Source organism: Xyrauchen texanus, chromosome 1 (genome assembly GCF_025860055.1).
Source record: "Xyrauchen texanus isolate HMW12.3.18 chromosome 1, RBS_HiC_50CHRs, whole genome shotgun sequence".
NCBI classification, from domain to species: domain Eukaryota; kingdom Metazoa; phylum Chordata; class Actinopteri; order Cypriniformes; family Catostomidae; genus Xyrauchen; species Xyrauchen texanus.
This window is the reverse complement of record NC_068276.1, coordinates 21,898,338-21,922,661: the sequence shown is the minus strand read 5'-3', so window position 1 is coordinate 21,922,661 and position 24,324 is coordinate 21,898,338. Positions and strand designations below refer to the sequence as shown.

At 42.8% G+C, this 24,324-nt stretch overlaps 1 protein-coding gene across 1 annotated transcript; it reads left to right on the top strand.

Moving 5' to 3' along the window:
- The first annotated feature begins 5,766 nt into the window (after positions 1-5,766).
- LOC127644429 (calretinin-like) lies at positions 5,767-24,192 on the top strand. Its single transcript, XM_052127616.1, has 11 exons — positions 5,767-5,973; positions 9,498-9,568; positions 9,905-9,994; positions 17,405-17,485; positions 19,513-19,569; positions 20,094-20,171; positions 20,260-20,315; positions 20,402-20,441; positions 21,539-21,592; positions 22,191-22,262; positions 23,590-24,192. The coding sequence occupies exons 1-11, from the start codon at positions 5,880-5,882 to the stop codon at positions 23,704-23,706; spliced, it is 810 nt and encodes a 269-aa protein (XP_051983576.1). The 5' UTR covers positions 5,767-5,879; the 3' UTR covers positions 23,707-24,192.
- The last annotated feature ends 132 nt before the right edge of the window (positions 24,193-24,324 follow it).

Below are 24,324 nucleotides of genomic sequence, written 5' to 3'. Positions count from 1 at the left end.
TTTAATGGATCATATTTGGTTATGTTTTTCTATGCTGTTATCATTATGTGATGCGTTGGTGTTTATATAGTCAATGGTGAAGCCAAAGACAAATTTCCACATTGTGGATAATAAAGTCACTGAACTGAATCATTTAGCATCAGTGTAAACTACGTCAATGTCCCTTTCAAGGCAAGTCATTTCACTCAGCCTCCATCTTTGGAACACTCCCAGGAAGCTATTTCCTATGGATACAATAGAAAAATCAAAGAACAAATCTGACAATAATCGTATCATCAATTGTGCTTCTTTAGATTAGATCAAGCTAAATAATGCGATTTAATTTAATAAAGGCTGATACAGCTAATGCGCATATGCATTTTCAAGTTGACTGATAGGTGATATAAGTGATTGGCTCTTTTACCTGTAAGGCAGGACTTCCTTTAAACAATATCCCTAATATAGGAATGCAATGCTTAAAGTGAATCAATATGCACACATAGTTGTTCATCCCAATAGCCTATTAAGAGACCCCACAAACCTGGCCTGATCCACAGCATATTTGAAATAATAATAATATATAATATACAAAGTAGTTTTTGCCAAAGCCCTAAATGCCACTTTCTAATTGAAATTTGGAAAGTTCCACAGCACTCTCTCTCTCTCTCTCTCTCTCTCTCTCTCTCTCTCTCTCTCTCTCTCTCTCTGTGTATGTGAGCAAGGATGCTTTCAGTACTATGAGGACTTCAGGCTGAGCACTCTGAGCGGTTTTTGTTTAGTCAGCACACATCACTTATTTAACCTTCAACTGCTTTGTTGCATTAACTCAGATGTATAAATCTGTGTCTTAGAATCCTGCTTTGACACTGTCCCTAATAATTTCTCACTTTTATCTTTTCTGTTTCTCACTCATACTATTAAAAAAGGTTCCTCAATGGTACTTTGGTGCACCAAAGTTCAGCAAAGATTTCTCCTCATATCATGAACTGTTTTTCACTTTATAGGTTTCTGGAGAGATTTTTTTTTTTAGATAAAAAGAAAAATGGTTTTAAAATAAGTTTTAAATGAAAGTTCAGAAGGAGTATGTTCATCTAATCCTGTCAATTACAACACACAGGCACATAAACAGCAACTTACCTCACTGCTGTGACAATTCTTCTAGCATCTCTCCACCAGCCCAACATCACATCTATTTCTATTCATTTCAATTTTGTATTATTACATTTAATTAATTAGCCATCCCAAGGGAGGTATTTAGAGCTTGAGTTGAGTTTTGTACTCAAGTCGTCCACTGTGGACAGCAGGCCAATATGTTTGCCTTTATCTCTTGAAGACTATTTGAAAATGTGAATTTGTGAAACATTAATGGATCTTTCAATCAATGTTAGTTCTTGGCATCATCCATTAACAAAGGAGAAGCGAAGCCCTCTTGAGTTCTTGTCAGCACCAGCACATTAATGCTTTTCTAAAGAATCATGAAAGTTATTAAAAAAAAAAGTGCTTTTCAGGTTGCATGAACCTTTTTGGTACGTTTGTTTTTGTCTGTATACAGTATTTGTTGAGCTTATTGGGGAGATAAAGGAGCACATTCCCAAGAAGACTATTGAACATTTTCACTGTTATTGCCCAATAGCGGGGCATGTTGTCACCATATGGTGGTAAATTGTCACAATGGAACCTTCCAATAAACAGCCTGTTTATGTACATGGTTTTATTGCGTTCACATATTGCAAAAAATATGATAATTCAAATGAGAATTTTGAAGTCACATTGAAGCAACATAGGCCTACTTTTTCAAAAGCAAACAACAGCTTAAAAATGTACGGTTGAGGTATGAAAGTGTGTAATTTACATGTAGAAAAAGTAGCCACGTATCGTCAAGTAATGTTTACCACAGACCTTATTTTACTCAGAAATCCAAAACCCATAAATGCAATGATGACTTTCCCTGTGCGTGTTTCAGCTTCACTGAGTGTGAAAATTCAGATGGTCAAAAATGCAGCAGAAGGTGCTTAAATGTTAGTGCACATCATGCTCATCACAGACCACAGAAATATGCCAGTTATGGCTTAATCCTCTCTTTGGAGTGGATCAAGCACATACAGTTTATGTGTTCTATTACAAAGATTAACAACTAACTATGTATTTGGTTAGACTTGGCATATGAAAATGTTCATCTGATTCTAGGGAGATTGCCTTTGCTTGGCCACAAGCCAGTCTGCTGCATCAGATCATCTTCTTGTGGTAACAGTTGGACAGTCAGCTAGTTGGATTATGGGAAAGAATAGCCCAGCTATTAAGATCTGGTTGTGTACAGCATTTTGTAGTTGTAGTTGTTTTTTAAAGGAAAAGTTGACAGAAAAATTATAATTCTCTCATCATTTACTCTGCTGTCTAATCAGATGCACAGGTAGCTGTATTAACCTGCCGGGCATTATTGCCTGCTGCACTTCTACCTGTGCCTTCAGCCTAGCTGCGAGGTCATCAGCCGTGAGCCACCTATCTTCAATGTTTTGCCCAATTAATCCTGGTATATCTCCTGGTGCTGGGGCAGCGATCAGGGACACTACCACCCCATCTCCCTGCCACCCCCTGCAGCTGAACACTAGAGCCAGAAACTCCCTTTCTCAGCTTCCTCTGCCAATTCCTTCAAATACTTTTTTGAAGCTGCTCCTATGATGCCAATGTCTCTAAAAAGGTGCTGCATTGATGTTTCCATAAATCTTCTGCACCCAACCTCCACAGGGTAGGTGGCAGTCCTCCATACATTCTCCCTGGATTCTGTGGCCAGATCAGCATATTTTAGCTTCTTCCTCACATAGGCTGTCTCCTGACCCTCTTCCCATGGAACAGTAAGCTCAATCATTTGCTATTTTTATGAAGTCAACCACAACAATACACCTGGCCTCAAGGAGGTAATGGCAACCTCGGTAGGAAGTTTTAGGTGCTGGCCAAGGTCGACCATCATTGACCAATCACTACCAGGCACCAGAATTGATGCGGCTTCCTTCTGTGCTGTCCCTTGTGTGGCACCTCCCTTTTAACAAAATCAACACCCTGCCTCTGGGGAGCATAGATGCCTTTGTTTGCCTATACTCTATGCACCTCTAGAATGTCTACCAGCTTACGCAGGACCTGATTATGCCAGCACCTGTACCGTCCTTATGCCAGGGCTGTCTTACATCTGACCAACATGTGGTGCAAGTTTGCTCTTGGGGCCTCACAGAGGGTTCAACTCTCCTCTTTGCCATACCACAAAGTCAAATACCCAGGACTTGGTATGGTATCGTATGTGGATCTTATTGGAAAACTTAGCCTGGCCTGGGGCACCTATTATTATTATTATTATTATTATTATTATTATTACCACATGCCGCTCCCTCCCCCCCTCAACCAAGGCCTGTACAACAATCTCTTGATGCTTCAGTCTTGAAACCGCCTGGTTTACGACCTCCTCTGCCTTCCAAGTTCTACATTTTCAGACTTGGACTTGAACTGCCTTCACTGCCGGGTCTGTTGATTCCCATAGCTCCAAAACAAGCCTGGTCTTTTCCTTCTTGTATGAAATTATTTTCTTTTTTGAGCAGAACACAAATAAGGATTTTTTGAAGAATGTATAATGTGTTTTTGACCATATACTGTAAGTCAGTGGGGTCCAAAACGTTCAATTCGGTAAAATGACAGCATAAAGGAAATCCATAGAACTCAAGTGGTTTAATTCATGTCTTCTGAAGCGATATGATCACTTTGGGGGAGTTAGACAAAATTGTATGTCCTTTTTGCTAGAAATATTAACATCTGCAGTTGTCTTGGTGTATTCACAGTGAGCTCCAGTGCAAAGCACCTGTGAATTCACCCTATAAACTATGCTTTACACAATTTTGTACTAATAGTAGCTATTTTGAGAATGTTGAGCTTGGAATCTCATTCACTAAAGCTGGGGCTAAAACATATGAGAACAAATTTACATATATTCTTTTATATAATCTCTGTCCTAACCTCCTGCTGTCTGCTATTTAATCTCTTTTGGTTTTTCTACTGTAATTTTCCCTCTCCAGGTGCAGTTCCACGGGTGAGTGGGGTTTGCCAAATTTGCCTTTAGGCATTTCGTTGTCCCTCATCACTGCTCATATGGCACAGGATTATAACAGGCAGATCAGAGATAATCATGTAGGGGCTGAAGACTGTTCATCACCTTAACCAGGACCTCCAGAGGTTTGTAAGCATCATTGGATCCAAACGGTAATGTTCTCAACCAGGGGGCCGGGACCCACTAGGGGGCCTCAAGTTGACTTTAAATTAATTAATTATTTTAATCAGACACATCTAGTTTCGGGTGAGGGGGCCTTCAAATATTTTCTTGGAGTGTGGGGGGCCTTGGTGTCAAAAAAGTTGTGAACCACTGGTGTAGAAGATGGAAAAATTCAGATTTAGTTGGTTTATGTGCTATTTCTTGAGGGGATTGCTTTCTACATTGTAAAAATAAGAAAAAAATGCATGGTGTATGTGGCAGGGCGGAGGGCGGAGGGCGGAGGGCGGGGCCGGGTCGTGAGTATACACACCCTGTCCCTTATCAGGCTAATTAAGCCTCCGAGAGGGATAAAGGCCGATGGCAGACAGTGATGCGACGAGAGAGCGATAGTTTATGGACATGTCCGTCGTGTGTGTTTGTGTCTTTTTAAGTTTATCATTAAAACTATTATTTATATAATTATTTATATCCGGTTCTCGCCTCCTCCTTCCCATTGAACCCCTTTACAGTGTGCAAATGGGAATGTGTAGATTCCAATATATAACACTGGAGCATGCTTTAAACAAAAACAGTGAGACATCTGGTATACCCATCCCCCATCTTGTTTTTACTCTTTACTTCTTATTATAGTGACTGCCTGCTATCATTTTTTTTACATTTTTTTATGTAAATTATAGTATGTCTTTACATTATCGCCTCTCACAGTCCCCCAGTCATCTAATCTCACACCCCAAATTTATTTTGTATTTGTTTTATTTTCTCTTTCTCTCTCTGATGTGTTCTAGGATAAAATGTTGGGGAAAAGTGGGTGGGGAGTGGGGGAGGAAAATACCACAGCCCCTATAGATTCACACACATCATACTAATGCTGCTTAAGAAGTTAAACCAGCATTGCAGGTTTTAACGGACATAATATCTAGCATAGGAGCTTATGGTGTGCATATATTGAATGAAAGAGCTTATCATTTTAATGTATTATTTGCTGGCCAGCTTGTGGGTACATAAAATCAATCAATCAATCAATCAATCTATCTATCTATCTATCTATCTATCTATCTATCTATCTATCTATCTATCTATCTATCTATCTATCTATCTATCTATCTATCTATCTATCTATCTATCTATCTATCTATCTATCTATCTATCCATCTATCTATCTAATTAAACAAGGTCTTTGTAAATTATGTTATGTAGACATAGACAGAGTATAAACTTCCACATAAACAAACTGACTGTAAATTTATCAGATAAAATCTTCTGTATCTTTTTCCAAACACACTCAGATGGACTCTTGCCAGTGTTGGCCACTGTCGATATGCTTTAGGAAAGTTTGATGCTATTTTCCGCTCGTGGAAGCGTGCGGACGCATAGGATTTGCACAGCATTGGAATTAATTTCCATAATCCTGCTCTGATGCTCCTCGAGTGAGGCTCTGAATGCACTCGACTGCAGAAGATAATTTCTTTAACGCGCGATGCTGCCGCCAATCGGTCGGTGTCTGTGAACTGCAGCCTTCAGCAAGAGGGGTTAATAACTGCTTTCTCTGTCGGGTTACTTACAGTGTTTCGCAGAGGAGTACAGAAGAGCTCCAAATACGGGGCATTTCTTTCTTGAAAAATCTGAAAAGGAGTGGAAAACCATAGATATGGCGAATAAGGGACCAGAACTTCTTCCCGTGCACCTGGCGGAACTCACTGCCAGCCAGTTTCTCGATATATGGAATAAATTCGATGCTGACGGTGAGTGTGATGTCCCGGGACAAGTTATTATGAGATGGTAAAAGAGAAAACCATGATGAGAGTTTAGATGCACGGTACATCGTTTGACTTATGTAAATTGATTTGTGCATATTGCATGCTATTTATATAGGCATAGCCTACAGTTACTTGCATTACAATTTGCATTCATTTATTTGTGTGCAATGCACGTTAAAATTCAAAACCGCAAACAAAAATAATGTTAATAATAATAAATAACTCAGCTAATTTACTTTGATATTTGGGGTGTACGGAGGATGATGTTGGAAAGAGTCACTGAGTGTGCGCAATTATTGTAGTGGCGAGAAAATTATGATAATAATAATAATAATAATAATAATAATAATAAACAAAATTCCTGTATAGAAGTTTAAAAATATAAGTAGACATTTTAACTGGTTTAATTATAATTAAATTAAATGTTTAATGCAATGTTAAATTTAATTTGGTTTATGTTCATTTAAAAATCCTAAAACTATAGCCTATGACATTTGACTCTTTTTGGGTTTACACATTCGTTGGATGAGACAAGAGATATTTTCATTTTGGAGTCTTAGAAATAATTAATTGAGTTTCACGTTTAAATAATTGGAAAATGAAATGCAAGTAGGCATAGTGGTCATCTAAGAACGATTAGAATCGTGATGTAGTTTAACACACAAGCGTATTTCTTAAATAATTCAAGGAATAAGAAAAAAGCCCGCCTCTGGGATGATTGCATAATATCGCCCTGTTCATTTCTTTGAGCGATAAGTACGCGTTTTATCAGCTCAGTAAATTTTTACCCCACAGGCATTGTTGGCATTATTGATTTCGCTGTGGAATTGAATCATTCCTTCGAATGGATTAGTATGTCAGAGTTAGAGAGTCTCTATGAAGAGAAAAAATGTGATGGACGGAGGACCTTACTGTATAATAGAATGAGATTTGGAGTGGTTCAGTGCCATATAAATCCATAATTTTATTTTAAAGATTATAAGTGCCAACACTACACCAGTGGCATAGCCTACACTTTACACCATTGGCGTAGCCAACACTTTACACCAGCGGCGTAGCCTACACTTTACACCACTGGCGTAGCCTACAGTTTACACCAGCGGCGTAGCCTACACTTTACACCAGTGGCGTAGCCAACACTTTACACCAGTGGCGTAGCCAACACTTTACACCAGTGGCGTAGCCAACACTTTACACCATTGGCGTAGCCTACACTTTACACCATTGGCGTAGCCAACACTTTACACCATTGGCGTAGCCTACACTTTACACCATTGGCGTAGCCTACAGTTTACACCAGCGGCGTAGCCTACACTTTACACCATTGGCATAGCCTACAGTTTACACCAGCGGCGTAGCCTACACTTTACACCATTGGCGTAGCCTACACTTTACACCATTGGCGTAGCCTACAGTTTACACCAGCGGCGTAGCCAACACTTTACACCATTGGCATAGCCTACAGTTTACACTGCAGTGGCGTAGCCAAAGGTGGCCGTGGGTCCACCCAAATTAGACCCACCCACCCAGAATTTTACAGATTATTATTTGACTTAAATATCTATTTATTAATAGTTAGAAATGCATAAATTCTGATTTCTGAAAGTGTGAAAGAACTGTTAGTGTGTGCGAAACTGGCCGAATGGGCTGCGATAAGCTAAAATGAGCCACTGCGTTATGCAGAATGACCAGAAAACTGTGCCGCGATTTGGAGAAAAGGACAGCGAACCCAACTATTGGGTCAGTTGCTATGTAAAATCCCTGGCTGATTTCTCTTCCCAGTCCAGCCCTGTATTTGGGTGAAAACTGGGCCCATCCATTTTTGTTGAGGCCAACCCAAAAATTACTTTCCTGGCTATGCCCTTGCTTTACAAAATGTGGGTGGGTGATTCATGTAAGAATATTTGGTTCTGGGAATGTTAGTTTTAGGTTCCCAAAACGTTCCTAGAATGGAACTTTAAGGTCCTTTTTTGGTAAGCAAGGAAATTTATTTAATTATTGTGGAAATAGAGCATTTGTTTTAGGTTGGGCACAATTAACTCCCTAACATTACCCGTAACCTCAAAATTTTAAGAACCTTACTGAAAACAAATTGCAACATTACATCAATAATCAGTTTACAAGCCATGTCTTGTTTTGATCTATTGTTTGGCTTCTTAATAAAATAAGCCAATATGTTACCAAGCTTTATCTGATGGATTAAATTAAAGGAATAGTTCACCCAAAATGAAAATTCTCTCATCATTTGATCATGCCATCCCAGATGTTTATGACTTTCTTTCTTCTGCAGAACACAAACGAAGATGTTTAGAAGAATATCTCAGCTTTTTATGTTCATACAATGCAAGTGAATGGTCAGCAAAGTTTGCAGCTCCTAAAAAAGCACATAATGGCATCATAAAAGAACTACAACTCCAGTGGTCAAACCCATGTCTTCAGAAGCAATCCAATCGGTTTTGAATGAGAACAGACCAAAATATAACTCCTTTTTGTCTGTACATCTTGCCATTGCAGTTTCAAGGTATGTTCAAGCTTGAGTACACTTCCTAGTGCTTGACACATGCGTAAAGCAATAGATGGTGCTATTGTAATCGAGCATGAAATCAGGATCGCCAAGAGACTGCTGATGTCAAGATTTATAAAGAAAAAGGAGTTATATTTTGGTATGTTTTCACCCAAAATCAACTGGATCGCTTCATACGACATGGATTAAACCACTTGAGTCATGTGCACTACTTTTATGTTTCCTTTATTTGCTTTATGGAGCTTTAAAAGTTTGGTCACCATTCACTTGCATATAATGGACCTACAGAGCTGAAATGTTCTTCTATAAATCTTCATTTGTGTTCAGCAGAAGAAAGAATGTCATGCTCATCTGGGATGGCATGAGGGTGAGTAAATGTTAGAGAATTTTGGGGTGAATTATGTAAGATTTAATTCTGCCATTATTTACAGATTTTCTGGAACATGCTTTTTTGTCATTATCACAATAATGATATTGAACCCAGATTCAACATTTCCTAAAACAGAATACAGGCTTAAGATGTAAACCATAAATTAATTACTGGAATCATAGTAAGTATTACTATGATAAATTCGCCCTTGTTGTTTTCATGCTCAAGGTTCAAATTTGAGTTTCTCTTAACAATGGTTTTCTCGCTCTGCAACAAAAGATGGGAGGAGTTCAAGGACATACAGATATTTGAGCTTCTTACACTTAAAAGTAGGAAAGGGGGGGGTGCTGTTACAATTGACTTAACTGAGTGATGGTGGCTATATGTAAAGGAAGGTCCTTAACCCTTAATTGTACAAATGTCTCAGTACTGTTTCATAGAATATATGGAGAATATTATACCTTTTTGAAAATATTTGAAATATGCAATTTCTTCCCACAGCGTTGGGCATTGGGCCCTCTTTTTACTTACAAAGACATCAAAGAATATCAGACGAGCCATGTCTGTGTGTCTTGAATTTTCAGTTTTAACTCATAATTGATTTTTTTTCTCTAGGGAATGGCTGCATTGAAGGGAAGGAACTGGAACATTTCATTCTTGAGCTTGAGACTGCACGGAAAAGTGCGGTGAGTCACACATTGCACACTTTATTAATTACGTTAAAAACATCAGCATGAGTTTCATTTGATAAGAGCTGACCTGGATGTCACATACGGTTATTATAAACTACAGATTGAGATGCCCAGATTAATCGTGCTTTATAGCTGTGCCATCTGAACAGATACCATCTGTCTGATATTTTCTAATGTCAATGCAATTTCTGCATGGCATGATTTGGTGAACTTTTTCAGCCGTAGTTCTCTTGGAACATTTGTAAAATTGATTAATGGTCTTGATATATCAATTCATTGAAGTAGGAACAGTTCTGTTTTACATGTCAGGCATGTTTGGTTTGGTTTCAGGATCCTTCAAATGCTTCATTCAGAGACAAGATGAAAGAGTTTATGCTGAAATTTGACGAGAATGGTGATGGAAAGATTGAGATGTCTGAGGTAATTTTCCACCCTTTTCACTGCTGCAGTACATCACTGGTTTGAAGTTCAGGAAAGAGACTGTTCTGCAGAGCCACCATCAGAGATTACGGCAATACCCAGAAGGAATATAAAGAGGACAATGAGGGGAGATTAGGGGCTTGAAGGAGAGGGCAGAAGGTGGCATTTATCAAGGGGATGATTGAATGATCAAGGGAGGGTCAGGGAGAGAGATGAGAGGAGGGAGAGATGGGGAAGGGGAGGGGGTGATGTCCATCAGGCATGACTTCATGACCGCATGAGTGTAATGATATATGTTGGAAGAGAGACCTCACTAATCCAGTCAGAGGGACCATGTAAAAATATTACCTTCTACTCTAGCTACCTCCAACCACCCCTCTCTTGAACTTCAACAATTAATGTTATCATTCATTTTGTATGTTAGCTATGTAACTATTTTACGATTTCTTTACCTTGCCTGATTTTTAAGTCCTATCTCTCATCTTAGTGGAGGTAAAAATGGCTTCTTCAAGAAATCCCTATCCATGCACTAGCTAAAAGTTTTGTTTGTGCAGGGGAACATGCAATTAAAGGCATTAAATGTAACCATGAAAACTCACCAAAGTTTTGATGTCCACTCTGCGTTTCATTCAGGCAGTTTTCCTTTTTTTTAAGTCTGATACAAAATCTCAATCATTCCACTTTTATTTAAAAGCTGACAGGAGTTCAACAGTTCATTAATTCCCTTTTTCAAGGCTTGTACGAGTCAACAATCTGTTCCCTAGCGTGACCCTAAGATGAAACCTCAGATTAACCAAGTTGGGATCCTCATATCAGTGTAACCCGCACAAGAAGAGACAGTCACAATGTAAGTCAAACTGCGTTTTATTGCAGGCAGGCAAAAGTACAATCAAGGGGCAAATCCAGTGAAGAATGGTCAGGGTGAGCGTTAAATCGAAGCCGGGGAATCAAGATAGGGTAAAGGGGCAAATCCAGGAGAGAGTGGTCAACGAGAGCGTAGGGGGTCAAAGCCGGGGTAATCAGAATCAGCGAGACGGACTAGAGGGAGCAAAAGACAGGGGAACAAGGGGAGCTCGAAAGCCGGGGAATCAAGAGGAAAATGACGAGACTAGTGGGAGCAAAAGACGGGAACAAGGGGAGCTGGCAAGCTAAGAGGTAAACGAGAGGAGGTCAAAACTAGACGAGACTAGCGGGGGGCAAAGATACGGGAAACTAAATACAATAACCAACCACCGTGAGACGAAAGGGTAGTGATATATATAGGGGCAGGTGCAGGTGTAAACCATGACAGGTGATGAGATGAGTGCAGGTGAAATTAATGTGCAGGAGTGCAGATGACGCGAGTGTAGGTGGTCATAATGTTCTGGGGGATTGGAAACGCGTGAGAAACTTGAGGAAAGGAGATTGCCTACGAGCATGTGAGCGAGTAGGAGCAAAGTGGGCGTGAGGGCTTGAGCGAGCAAAAAGAGCGTGCGAGCTCGAGGGGGCGGAACGAGCGTGGAAGCTCGAGGGGGTGGAGCGAGGGAGCGGGTTTCGTGACAGTACTCCCCCCTCTAAAACGGACGGCTCCTGACGGCCAGCCGGTTGCGAGGAAGTGGTGCTGGACAAACCCAACAAACAAAAAACCCTGAACAGACAACCCACAAAACACACAAACAAAATTGAGGGCAGTCCAAGGGGCACAGAGGGAAATGAGACAGTCCATGGGGTCAATGGGCAGTATCAAGGCAAGGTCTGGGGGAACATAGCGGACAGGCGGGTGGTCGGGAGATCTAGGGGGCAGCCGTAGGGCAGAGACTGTGTCAGGGGGTCTGGAATGCGACTGGAGGACAGGGACTGGGTCCGGGGGTCTGGAAGGTGACCACCGGACAGGAACAGGGTCAGGAGGCCAGGGAAGAGGCCACAGGACAGGGAGCGTGAGATCTAGGGGGCAGCCGTAGGACAGAGACTGGGTCAGGGGGTCTGGAAGGCGACTGGAGGACAGGGACTGGGTCCGGGGGTCTGGAAGGTGACCACCAGACAGGAACAGGGTCAGGAGGCCAGGGAAGAGGCCACAGGACAGGGAGAGTGTCAGGGGCCACCGGACAGGGTCAGGGGGCCAGGGAAGAGCCGTGAAAGGCGGTGCTGTCAGAGGCGGCACTGTAGGCGGCTCTGGAGGTGGGGTTCTGGAAGGCTCTGGAGGTGGAGCCGAAGGAGGCTTTAGGGGCGAAGGCCTGAAAGGCTCTGGAGGTGGAGCCAATGACGGTGGCGCCGTGGGAGGCTCTAGAGGCGGAGGCCTGGAAGGCTCAGGAGGTGGAGCCAATGGAGGTGGCGCCGTGGGAGGCCCTGAGAGACTCGAGAGGGGAAGCCCTGAGAGGCTTGAGAGGGGGAGGAGCCCTGAGAGACTCAAGAGGCGAAGCTGTGAGTGGCTTGAGGGGTGGAGCCATGAAAGACTCGAGGGACCGAGCCCTGAGAGGCTCGAGGGGAGGAGGAGCCCTGAGAGACTCGAGAGGCGAAGCCGTGAGAGGCTTGAGGGGTGGAGCCATGAAAGACTCGAGGGACGGAGCCCTGAGAGGCTTGAGGGGGGGAGGAGCCCTGAGAGACTCGAGAGGCGAAGCCGTGAGAGGCTTGAGGGGTGGAGCCCTGAAAGACTCGAGAGGAGAAGCCCTGAGAGGCTTGGGAGGGGGAGCCCTGAAAGACTCGAGAGGAGAAGCCCTGAGAGGCTCGAGAGGAGGAGCCCTGGGAGGCTTGGGAGGAGGAGCCTTGGAAGGCTCGAGAAGAGGAGGCCTGGGAGGCTTGGGAGGAGGAGCCTTGAAAGACTCTGGAGGAGAATCCCTGAGAGGCGGCGCTCTGGGAGGCTCGAGAGACTTGAAAGGCAGAACCCTGGGGGGCTTGGGAGGTAGAGCTCTGGGAGGCTCGAGAGGAGGAGCCCTGGGAGGCTTGAGAGGAGCCCTGGGAGGCTTGGGAGGAGGAGCCTTGGGAGACTGGAGAGGCGGAGGCCGCGAGGGCTCTGAGGGGCGAGCAGAGGCTGGCAGAGCCGTGGAAGACTCTGAGAGCGGAGCAGAACCCGGCAGAGCCGTGGAAGACTCTGGGGGCGGAGCAGAACCCGGCAGAGCCGTGGAAGACTCTGGGGGCGGAGCAGAACCCGGCAGAGCCGTGGAAGACTCTGGGGGCGGAGCAGAGCCCGGCAGAGCCGTGGAAGACTCTGGGGGCGGAGCAGAGCCCGGCAGAGCCGTGGAAGACTCTGGGGTGGAGCAGAACCCGGCAGAGCCGTGGAAGACTCTGGGGGCGGAGCAGAACCCGGTAGAGCCGTGGAAGACTCTGGAGGCGGAGCAGAACCCGGCAGAGCCGTGGAAGACTCTGGGGGCGGAGCAGAACCCGGCAGAGCCGTGGAAGACTCTGGAGGCGGAGCAGAACCCGGCAGAGCCGTGGAAGACTCTGGGGGCAGAGCAGAACCCGGCAGAGCCGTGGAAGACTCTGGGGCGGAGCAGAACCCGGCAGAGCCGTGGAAGACTCTGGGGGCGGCGCAGAGGTCGGTAGAGCCGTGGAAGACTGAGGGAACCTCTGCGGTCTTGAGCACAAGACGAGACTGGGGAGAAGGGGCCCTCTTCCTTCTCTTGCATCCTCGGCCAACAGGGACGTGGCCATGGGGACGGTCGAGGCTACAGGCGCTGGCTCGCCGACCGTGGCGGGCATGGGCGCTGGCTCGTTGGCCGTGGCGGGCATGGGCGCTGGCTCGTTGGCCGTGGCGGGCATGGGCGCTGGCTTGTTGGCCGTGGCAGGCATGGGCGCTGACTCTCTGGCCGTGGAAGGCATGGGCGTTGACTCGCTGGCCGTGCCAAGCTTCGAGACTGGGGCCGTGACAGGCTTCGGGACAGGGCCATGACAGGCTTCGGGGCTAGGGCCGTGTCAGGCTTCGGGACTGGGGCCGTGACAGGCCTCGGGACTGGGGCCGTGTCAGGCTTCGGGACTGGGGCCGTGTCAGGCTTCGGGACTAGGGCCGTGTAAGGCTTCGGGGCTAGGGCCGCGACAGGCTTCGGGACTAGGGCCGTGACAGGCTTCGGGACTAGGGCCGTGACAGGCTTCAAGACGGGGGCCGTGGTAGGCTTCAAGACGGGGGCCGTGGTAGGCTTCAAGACGGGGGCCGTGGTAGGCTTCAAGACGGGGGCTGTGGTAGGCTTCAAGATGGGGGCGTGGTAGGCTTCAAGACGGGGGCCGTGGTAGGCTTCAAGACGGGGGCCGTGGTAGGCTTCAAGACGGGGGCCGTGGTAGGCTTCAAGATGGGGGCTGTGGTAGGCTTCAAGATGGGGGCCGTGGTAGGCTTCAAGACGGGGGCCGTGGTAGGCTTCAAGACAGGGGCCGTGGTATAGAACGCTGGTTCAGTTTCTGCCTCCCCCACAGTAAACGAGGAACCAGCGTACAGTAGGGCGAGGTCAATAAACTGAGCCAGGTTGAGAGAGCAGCGACCACCAGGCATGAATGATGAGGCTGGCTCATTCAGTCCAAATTGAAAAATGTCTTTCAGAGCCACCTCATCAAAATTCACCTGGTACGCCAGGGCACAAAAATCCATAATATAAGCCTCCAAGGGTTGGCTCCCTGGCGCAAACCCAAGAGTCGGGCCGCTGGCTCCATAATGTCAAGGACGGGGTTATGAGTTACATAACCACTGCCTTGCACGGAAAACCCTTGGTTCAGCGTCCGATGAGCCATAAAACCTCTCGGGGATGGAGAGCATACGGCGTCAGCGGATGCGTGGAAAGCATCAACGGGCTCAGGGGCAGACACAGGTGAAACAGGGTGACATAAATCAGACAAAGAACATACCTGCTGCCCCTGGGCCATGGCGCTCGGTCCTGCCTCCAAACTGTAGCTCCTCGCGCCCGAATGTGGCGTGCACCTCCGCTCTAGTAAGCTGCGCTGAATCCTCAGCTGAGGGCATTGTGACTGTCTTCGGTAGCGGTTGGTTATTCTGTAACCCGCACAAGAAGAGACAGTCACAATGTAAGTCAAACTGCGCTTTATTGCAGGCAGGCAAAAGTACAATCAAGGGGCAAATCCAGTGAAGAATGGTCAGGGTGAGCGTTAAATCGAAGCCGGGGAATCAAGATAGGGTAAAGGGGCAAATCCAGGAGAGAGTGGTCAACGAGGCGTAGGGGTCAAAGCCGGGTAATTAGAATCAGCGAGGCGGGACTAGAGGGAGCAAAAGACAGGGGAACAAGGGGAGCTCGAAAGCCAGGGAATCAAGAGGAAAATGACGAGACTAGTGGGAGCAAAAGACAGGGGAACAAGGGGAGCTGGCAAGCTAAGAGGTGAACGAGAGGAGGTCAAAACTAGAGCGAGACTAGCGGGGGCAAAGATCACGGAAACTAAATACAATAACCAACCACCGTGAGGCGAAAGGGTAGTGATATATATAGGGGCGAGTGCAGGTGTAAACCATGACAGGTGATGAGACGAGTGCAGGTGAAACTAATGTGCAGGAGTGCAGATGACGCGAGTGCAGGTGGTCATAATGTTCTGGGGGATTGGAAACGCGTGAGAAACTCGAGGAAGGGAGATTGCCTACGAGCATGTGAGCGAGTAGGAGCAAAGTGGGCATGAGGGCTTGAGCGAGCAAAAAGAGCGTGCGAGCTCGAGGGGGCGGAACGAGCGTGGAAGCTCGAGGGGGCGGAGCGAGGGAGCGGGGTTCGTGACAATCAGCCATCTTCAGCTGTCCTGCTTCCCAAGTTTTTCTGCTTGACTTTTTCTTCAGAAAGATATTACTAGAAGATCTTTTATTCTTCTTTGAGCTAAAAGCAGAATCAGTGTAAATAATAAGATGATTTAGAAGATCAAATAATTCGATTTTTAACAGTGGAAATCAGATTCAGTGATGCTCAATTGCCACAACACATTAAAAGCAACAAACGCAGAGGGGTAGAGAAGTAAGCAATGATATCTAAAACATTTCAGGCAGTTCCCCTTGTGATCCAAATTACTTAATTTACTGTAATATACCCCACATTGCTCAAAGGCACAATAGTGTTACCCTTTTTACACAATCGACGGTAACTGTCGATAACACACAATAACACAAATATAAGCAACGTTAGCTTCCAGATTGCTCTCTCTCTCCCGCACCATCCTCCGCAGTCTGCTTTTATCCCTCTAAGGCTTGATAAGCCTGATAAGGGACCGGGTGTGTAGAATCACGACCCAGCCCTGTCCTCCGCCCTGCCACAGCACTGTAAGTTGCTTTGAATAAAAGTGTCTGTCAAATGCTTAACTTTAAATGGAAAGACTAAAGAGGGATGTGTAATCTGTCTGCACTCCAGGATCATATGGGCAATGCTGTTGTAGATTAAATATAATAATTCAGATAATTCAAAGATATTACACTATCTTGGCTGAGGAGTGATTAGACAATAATAAAAGTGACTTAAGAAGTCAATATATTGTTTGTTTTATTTCCATATAACTGAACATAGGTTGTCACTGGCCTACAGTCAATTGAAATCCCTTTTGCAATCGAGTTTGTCAATGGCTATTTTGACCTGCGTTACTTTTCTTGGCCTAAGCTTACACGTGTCTGATGAACGCTTTTGAAGTGTCTCCTGGTTGCATTGCGTTTCAATGGTTTTAGCATCTTGTGCATAAACATTGCGTTTTTAGGACGCTTTTTCAAGCTAAATGCGGTTTTAAACTTTAAAAAGCAAGTCACTAGACGCCCGTGCAGAATTCCCGTACAGTCAGGGGGCATGATAAATAACTTTTAGATAATTAATTGCATTCAAATTATGCATAAAATTGACAGCCTTAATATTTTCCCTAAAACAGGTGATGTTATATTTGTTGCATTTCATCACAAAACAACAGCTGGCTTGTAAGACTTAAAAAGTACTTTTTCAGTACAGAGAGCTTTGCTGGCTTTGTGCTTCTGGAATTGCAATGTTTAGGTTTAGTATCCCTTCAGCAGTTCAGCAGTGATGGGTTCCTCTGTTGAGTCCGGAAGAGATAAACAAGGGTATGAAATGGTCTCTCATCCATGTCCAGTTCTAGAAGGCACTCTCTTCTTAAGCCAGAGAGATGGGCTTTATACACAGGCATCAGCTCAGACAGCAGCACTTGGCTGATCGTGTAGCAAAAGGTCTGCTTAGGATAAGAGCTCTGTGCTCTACTGTGCGGCTGTCCATGGTGCTGAAATCCCTTTTAACAGCATTATGGACTGCGAGAAATGTAAAGGAATAGTCCAGTCAACTGGATGGACAAGTAAACACTTCAAGACAACACATTCTCAATTTTGTTCAAAAGATGATTCAAGATTACTATTTTATCCATTAATACTGATATTACTGAGCATTAAAAGTGATTAGGTCTTGTTATGATAAAGAAATGCTGAAAATGGGTTCTCACTCTTTTTTACTCCCTCTCTCTCTTTATCTTTTTAAGCTGGCTCAGATCCTGCCAACAGAGGAGAACTTTCTATTATGCTTCAGGCAGTTTGTGGGATCCAGTGCTGAGTTTATGGCGGTATGTCAAGCACTAAAACACACAGTGACAGTTTTGTTGCTGTATCTTATGAGTTTCCTGTTCTGTAGAGACTCTAAGTGAGATTAACTGTCTCTGGTCTATGTGTCTGACTGACTAGATTAGCAACCTCTTTATTTTATTAGCAAATCAATAGTTTAACAATTATTATTGTAAACATGAAGTGCTTTTTAATAGGCAAGGTGTTTTATGTACGTCTGTGTGAGACAAGAGTAAGAGAAAGAGAGAGCAAAAAACTCTTTGCGGTAGGCAATCCATTATGAATGGCCTGCAACACAGAGGAACACGGTGGGTGTGTATGTGAGTAACTGGGTTAATGGAGGTTCATTTGTTCAACACATGGATTTTGTAAATAATACAGAACATGTAGGAGGAGACGACCCAAAAGTGAGGACAGGATTCAGGAGTTAGCTCAGTTAGCTCAGCTCACACAATAACACAGATCCTGGTCAATCAGGGCAGGTTGGTATTCCTCTACATTAGATAGGACCAGCAGTAATCCCATTTGAATTCCAATTTCTCAAATCTGCTGGTTTAAACACAAGATGAAAGTGACATCACTAAAGCTGATTATGACAAATCTGAACATTTTTGATTGAAACCCGGTCCATTTTACCTTATTGTGGTAAAACCTTTAAAGATTTCATTGGCTGAATGTGTTTGGGGTTTACTTAGCTATACTTTGGCGGACAAAGCCTCTCTTTGGAGAAGTATTCAGTTGGAAAAATTATTAATTAAATAAGAATAATAAAAAAAAGGACAGGATTAAGGTTTAGGTTAGTCTATACTGCCCTGCAAATCCAAAACACAGTAATTTACCCAAAGTGTTTTGATTATCCACCCAAATGTGGATTACTCTGTTTTCTCTGAATCTAAACAAAGGTGAGCCAAACCCGGTCTAAAAGGGACCCGATTCAAGCTCAAACTCAACTCAGTTTTGACTAAATGTGCAGCTACTGCATTTTGAATTTGCAGGGCAATATATAATTTATTAACCTCCTTAGACCCGCATGACTGCTGTGTGCATTTTCTTTTATTTGTAATTAGTATCACCTAATAAACAAGCAAAAAAAAAAAAACATTCTAGAGCAAATTGTTTTAATAACAATTTATGTCCACATTTGTGGACAGAGGGACTAAGTTGTGAATCTTTTGTGTCCCATGTCTGCCAAACATGTTGACAGGTCCAAACATCATCTGTAGCCTGAAACTGAACTGTTGTTCAGATTTGAGGAGTGAATTCACTTAGCTGCATATAGCAATGCATTTACTAATGTTAATCAATAGAACCATATTGTACAGTGATCAAATAAAATAACAAAATGTATATTACAATGAAGCGAAATATGTGTTAATGTTGAAAAATATAACAAATAACTAGACTCCAAGGACACTAGTAGATGTGCACCTTTAATGTATTCTACTAATGTATTTACATTAAGTTTGTCATTTTCTATAATAAACACATTTATAAAGTTATTAAATGACACTGAAACTGTTTAAAGAACCATTGAAATACTCATTCTTTTATTTTACATTCATTAACAAATAAAAAAATTAAAATGGTTTATAAAAGAAAATAAAAAAAGTCGCACCTACTGTAGATTTAAACTAATACCAAACACCACAAAAATTACTATTACAATAAATATCTCATTTATCTTGGTCGATAGCAAGATGCCACCCAGGGTGGCTGACAATGTTGTCCATGCCTAAATCCACCACTGCTGTTGTGTTACGTGATGCGGTGTGCCAGAAGTTTAACCCTTAAATGACAGTTTTGAGACTTGTATACAGTATTCAGCTGATTTTGATTCATTTAAATGATGCGTTGCATAAAGCCAAGAAAAAATACAACATCCATACATGTGGATGAGTGGTTGCACGAGGTTAATACTTTTAGGTAAAAGAAGTAATAGAAGTCTATGAGACAACAGAAGTATAGTAGACAATAGAAGACTATGATATGTCCTCACTGTCTATTTTAATAAAAAAATTCCATCTTGCAGGCATGGAGAACATACGATACTGACCGAAGTGGATACATTGAATCCAATGAACTGAAGGTATTATTAAAAAATCAAGCAGAACTTTCCAAACTGTGATAGAACTTTTGATTAATAAAGCTCATTCATGGGGCCTGGATAGCTCAGTGAGTATTGATGCTGACTACCACCCCTGCAGTCATGAGTTTGAATCCAGGGCATGCTGAGTGACTCCAGTCAGGTCTCCTAAGCAACCAAATTGGCCCGGTTGCTAGGGAGGGAAGAGTCACATGGGATAACCTCCTCGTGGTCGCGATAAGGGGTTCACGCTCTTAATGGGGCACGTGGTAAATTGTGCGTGGATCACGGAGAATAGCATGAGCCTCCACATGCGGAGTCTCCGCGGTGTCATGCACAGCATGCCACGTGATAAGATGTGCGGATTGAAATGGAGGCAACTGAGATTTGTCCTCTGCCATCTGGATTGAGGCGAGTAACCGCACCATCACGAGGACCTACTAAGTAGTTGTAATTGTGCATTCCAAATTGGGAGAAAAGGGGCTCAATTATTTTATTTTTTTAAATAAATCTCCACCCCCCCCCAGGGCTTCCTCTCCGATCTGTTGAAGAAAGCAAACAGACATTATGATGACAAGAAACTGAACGAGTATACGCAGACCATAGTGAGTATATACACACTCACATACAGCTATTAGTCTCTCACTCATACACACAGACACAGATGCTCTTTAATTTGTGCTTTTCCTACAGCTTAAAATGTTCGACCTGAATGGTGATGGGAAGCTTGGATTGTCTGAGATGGCTAGGTGAGCAATGATGAGAGAGAGTGAAAAAGAGTTAGAGAACGTTTAACATGTAACATTGTACTAAATGTTATGTATTGTGTTTCCAGACTTCTTCCAGTGCAGGAGAATTTTCTGCTCAAATTTCAGGTAAGAAAACAGCCTTCATAAGGTCACTTGATAAAGACTTTTCTACAGAAATCATGCAAAAAACATTTTCGTCTACAAGCGAGTGTGTGTTTGGGTGCATATATTTGTTTGTGTGTGTGTGTTTACATGTGTTGTCTGTGTGTGAACCTGATGGCAGATTGGTGGCTTGATTTCTACCCCAGTGAGCATGAGTTGATAGGGATTACTTCAATCCTACTGTAGTTATGATAATCTCCATAGATTAATGGCCTCAAGACCCTTCCCAGCCTCCCCACATTCACTGTATTCTTTTGATTTATTCTCTCGCTCTCTCTTTCATCTCAACAAAACAAATGAAAATATGTCAAGGCTGGAAGAATTGGTCCATATTCAATTCAGTCTCATAGCATTATACAGTGTGTGACGTTTTATTAGATGGAAGCAAGATACGCTGCCATTATTATAACAGTATAGAAATCATCATTATATATAATATTTTTTATAATAACATTATGTGCAGCAAATATGTGCAGTTTCATGCCATGCACACTGTTTGAATGAGCATTATTTGAATGTTAGGCACTATATAATTTAATAGTTTTTGACTTAAATGCAATTAATGAAAGTTTTTATAAAGTGTATACAATGTGCTGGGAGACCTTAGCCTGTTCATCCAGGGATGGGAAAAGGGCATAAAATGCTGCTTGTCAATTCTAAACTGACATAAAATAAGAGCATTAAGTGAAACGAAAGTCTGATATTAACTGCAAGAATTGAGTATTATTACTTTTATCAGTGGAACCTATGCAAATGTAATTTCCATAATAAACACTGCGATTTTCTAAATTAAATATTGTGCAATGTCTGGCATGACTACATTGCATTAATACATTATATTGGCATGTTTGTGAGTGATATATATTGCATACATGCTGAAATGATGCTAAGTGTTAGTAGCTAGGTTCTGTTGTAATCCTAAAGATTAAGAGGATTATTGTATAGTTATGACATTCAGGCCCTCGAAATCAAATCTAAAGCCAAATTTATATGATACTAAAGCCTTCTCTTTCGCACACACATATATGAATCTAATATCACTTTTTCCTCTTCATCACCAGAACATCAAACTATCTGCTGATGAATTTGAAGGCATCTTCACCTATTATGACAAGGTGAGAACAATTTGGAATACCTCCAAGTTTGTGTTTTTCCCCTTTTTCACCCAAATTGGAATGCACAATTCCCAATATGCTTTTAAGTCCTCATGGACGCGTAGTGACTCTCCTCAATCCGGGTGGCGGATGACGAATCCCAGCTGCCTCCACGCACATCTTATCACGTGGCTTGTTGAGCGTGTTGCCTTGGAGACATAGCGTGTGTGGAGGCTTCACGCATCCACCGTGGCATCCATGCTCAACTCACCATGCACCCCACCGAGAACACACCACATGACAGCAACCACGAGGAGGTTACCCCATGACTCTACACTCCTCAGCAACCAGGCTAATTTGGTTGCTTAGGAGACCTGGCTGGAGTCACTCAGCATGCACTGGGATTCGAACTAGTGAACTCCAGGGGTGGTAGCCAGTGTCTTTACCAATGAGCTACCCAGGCCCCCCAAATCCACACATATCTAGAAGATATCAACACATGAACTATAACAATATGCATGTAATACACAACCTCAAAATTCATAACTTTCACATCCCTACACAAACAACACAAATATGCTCTCTTTTCTCAGTTTCTATAATTTTTTGCTCTCAACAGGATGGAAGTGGTTATATTGATGAACATGAGTTGGATGCACTCCTGAGAGACCTCTACAAAAAGCATAACATGGTAACTTGGGGTTGGGTGGACGATTAGCTCTAATTGCAGAGACACATTTGGTTCATCTGAATACTTACTGACAACCCGTTTTTTGAGTAGCTAGCCAAAATTAGCGATGCTACTAACTTAACTACATTATACAGTAGCATGCAGTCACTCAGATATTTTTACAATAGTGTAGATTTTCCAGTAACGAGCTACATTTTCCAATGAGTAGCAGAGTGTTTTATTGAATTGTGACTGTAGCAATGAAAACAAAATGTAAATCAAACACGCTCACTTAAATCGTCCCAGTTCTCATGCGTAGTGCTGGAAAATCCATACCATTCTTTTAGGTATTTCATGTAAATGGAACCGGTAACATTAAACGGATCACTTAGCTTTGGCCTTGCTAACTAAAATTCATTCGGATGGTTCATGTAAATGATTCACTGATAAATTTAAGCAGAGATCTTTTATACTGAGCTAACAACCTCCATGTTTTGAACACAGGAGAGAGCATAACAGTCAACAAGCATGTTACGGTAGTAAATCACCGTTTGCAGATACCATACAAATGAATGGGGAGAGCCGTACTGACATCTACCTGTCGCAAAATTGACTGTGTAGACCTAATCTCTTACAAAACAGCAGTTTTATCTTGGTACACTCCACACATAGTCCATTCAAAAAGGATTGTTTAGTGTAAAACATGTTGCAGATTTGCGGACAGGCGTTCAATTCATTAAGTTCAATTCATTAATTTCCTCACAAAAGCAGTTTAGACATCCATAGACATCCATTCAAAAAACAGCATCTTGTCTCCTCGCCAGTGTACTGCCATATAATGTCTATGGGACCGCTGCGTTATGCGTGGTTTTTGCTCCCTTGATAGAGGGGCTCTGATGTAATACCCTGCCTTGCCTTACAGGGACTTTGCCCAAAGTCACTGTTGTATTTTTATAGCAAATTATTTAGTTAATTTCTGGTGTTTATCACTATATTTAAACTCAATTGTATAAAATAGGGTGTTTTCAAGTTGTATTACTTTCTATTCATTATACATTTATTTGTTTAATATAATGTCTTCCTTACTAAATAAGCCCACGTACCAGGTGATATTAGCTATTTACCTGCATTCATAAATATTTTCTTATTTAAACAGCTTTAATGCAGTTAGCTACTTTCTGTTTATAACTTTTAGTGAAACCACTTTTTTAAAAGCGCAGCTAAATTGTAGTTCAACTATGAGTAGCTTGTAGCTTTGGAAGTGACAGTTTAAACGTAACTTCAATAACACTGTTGATAGCTTTCTCTCTCTCTCTCTCTCTCTCTCTCTGTGATTGTGCTTCCTTAGGTTGTTGATACTCAAATCCTGGCTAGCTCAAAGAAGAGCATCATGGCATTGTCTGATGGAGGGAAGCTCTTCCGTACAGAGTTGGAGATTGTGCTCTGCAAAGAACCTTCATTCTGAACTCTTACTGTAACTTTCTCTCCCATCTGTACCTTCCCCCTCCCCATTCTAGGTAATGCAGATGCATGCGGTGGCTCTGTTCCACTTCTTATCCTATCAAAGTTAATCAGCATCCACAAATTACCCCTCTCCGTGGCATGCCTTTCCCAGAGATATGGATTCTCAATGATGTGTGCATCTCTTGCTTGTATTTTTCTTTTTTAAAGTAATTCTTACATTGTGGTATAACAATGTAAATATGGTCTTTGGTCTAATTCTCCTGCTTGTACCAGATAGTTTATGTATTTTTCTCTATGAAGTCTGCTCTCTCTCTCTCTCTCTCTCTCTCTCTCTCTCTCTCTCTCTCTCTCTCTCTCTCTCTCTCTCTCTCTCTCTCTCTCTCTCTCTCTCTCTCTCTATCTTCCCATCTCCCTCTGTCTCTCCTTTTCTTTTTCCAGAAAGACTGTTCTGCCAACACTGCTGAAATAATGACTAAAATAAAGATGAGATAAGACATTTTACCTTTAAAAACTTCCACTATTTCCTTTACTGCTTTATAGGATCTGACCATTCCTTAAAGCAATATTCCTGGTTCAAAACAAGTTAATGTAAGTCAATTGGCAGCATTTGTGGCATAAT

Bases quoted from the DNA above. Each gene is read 5' to 3' on its own strand.
- LOC127644429 (XM_052127616.1), top strand. From the start codon at position 5,880: ATGGCGAATAAGGGACCAGAACTTCTTCCCGTGCACCTGGCGGAACTC. The intron at 21,593-22,190 runs GTGAGAACAATT...TGCTCTCAACAG, and splicing joins TCTTCACCTATTATGACAAG to GATGGAAGTGGTTATATTGA. The intron at 22,263-23,589 runs GTAACTTGGGGT...GTGCTTCCTTAG, and splicing joins TCTACAAAAAGCATAACATG to GTTGTTGATACTCAAATCCT.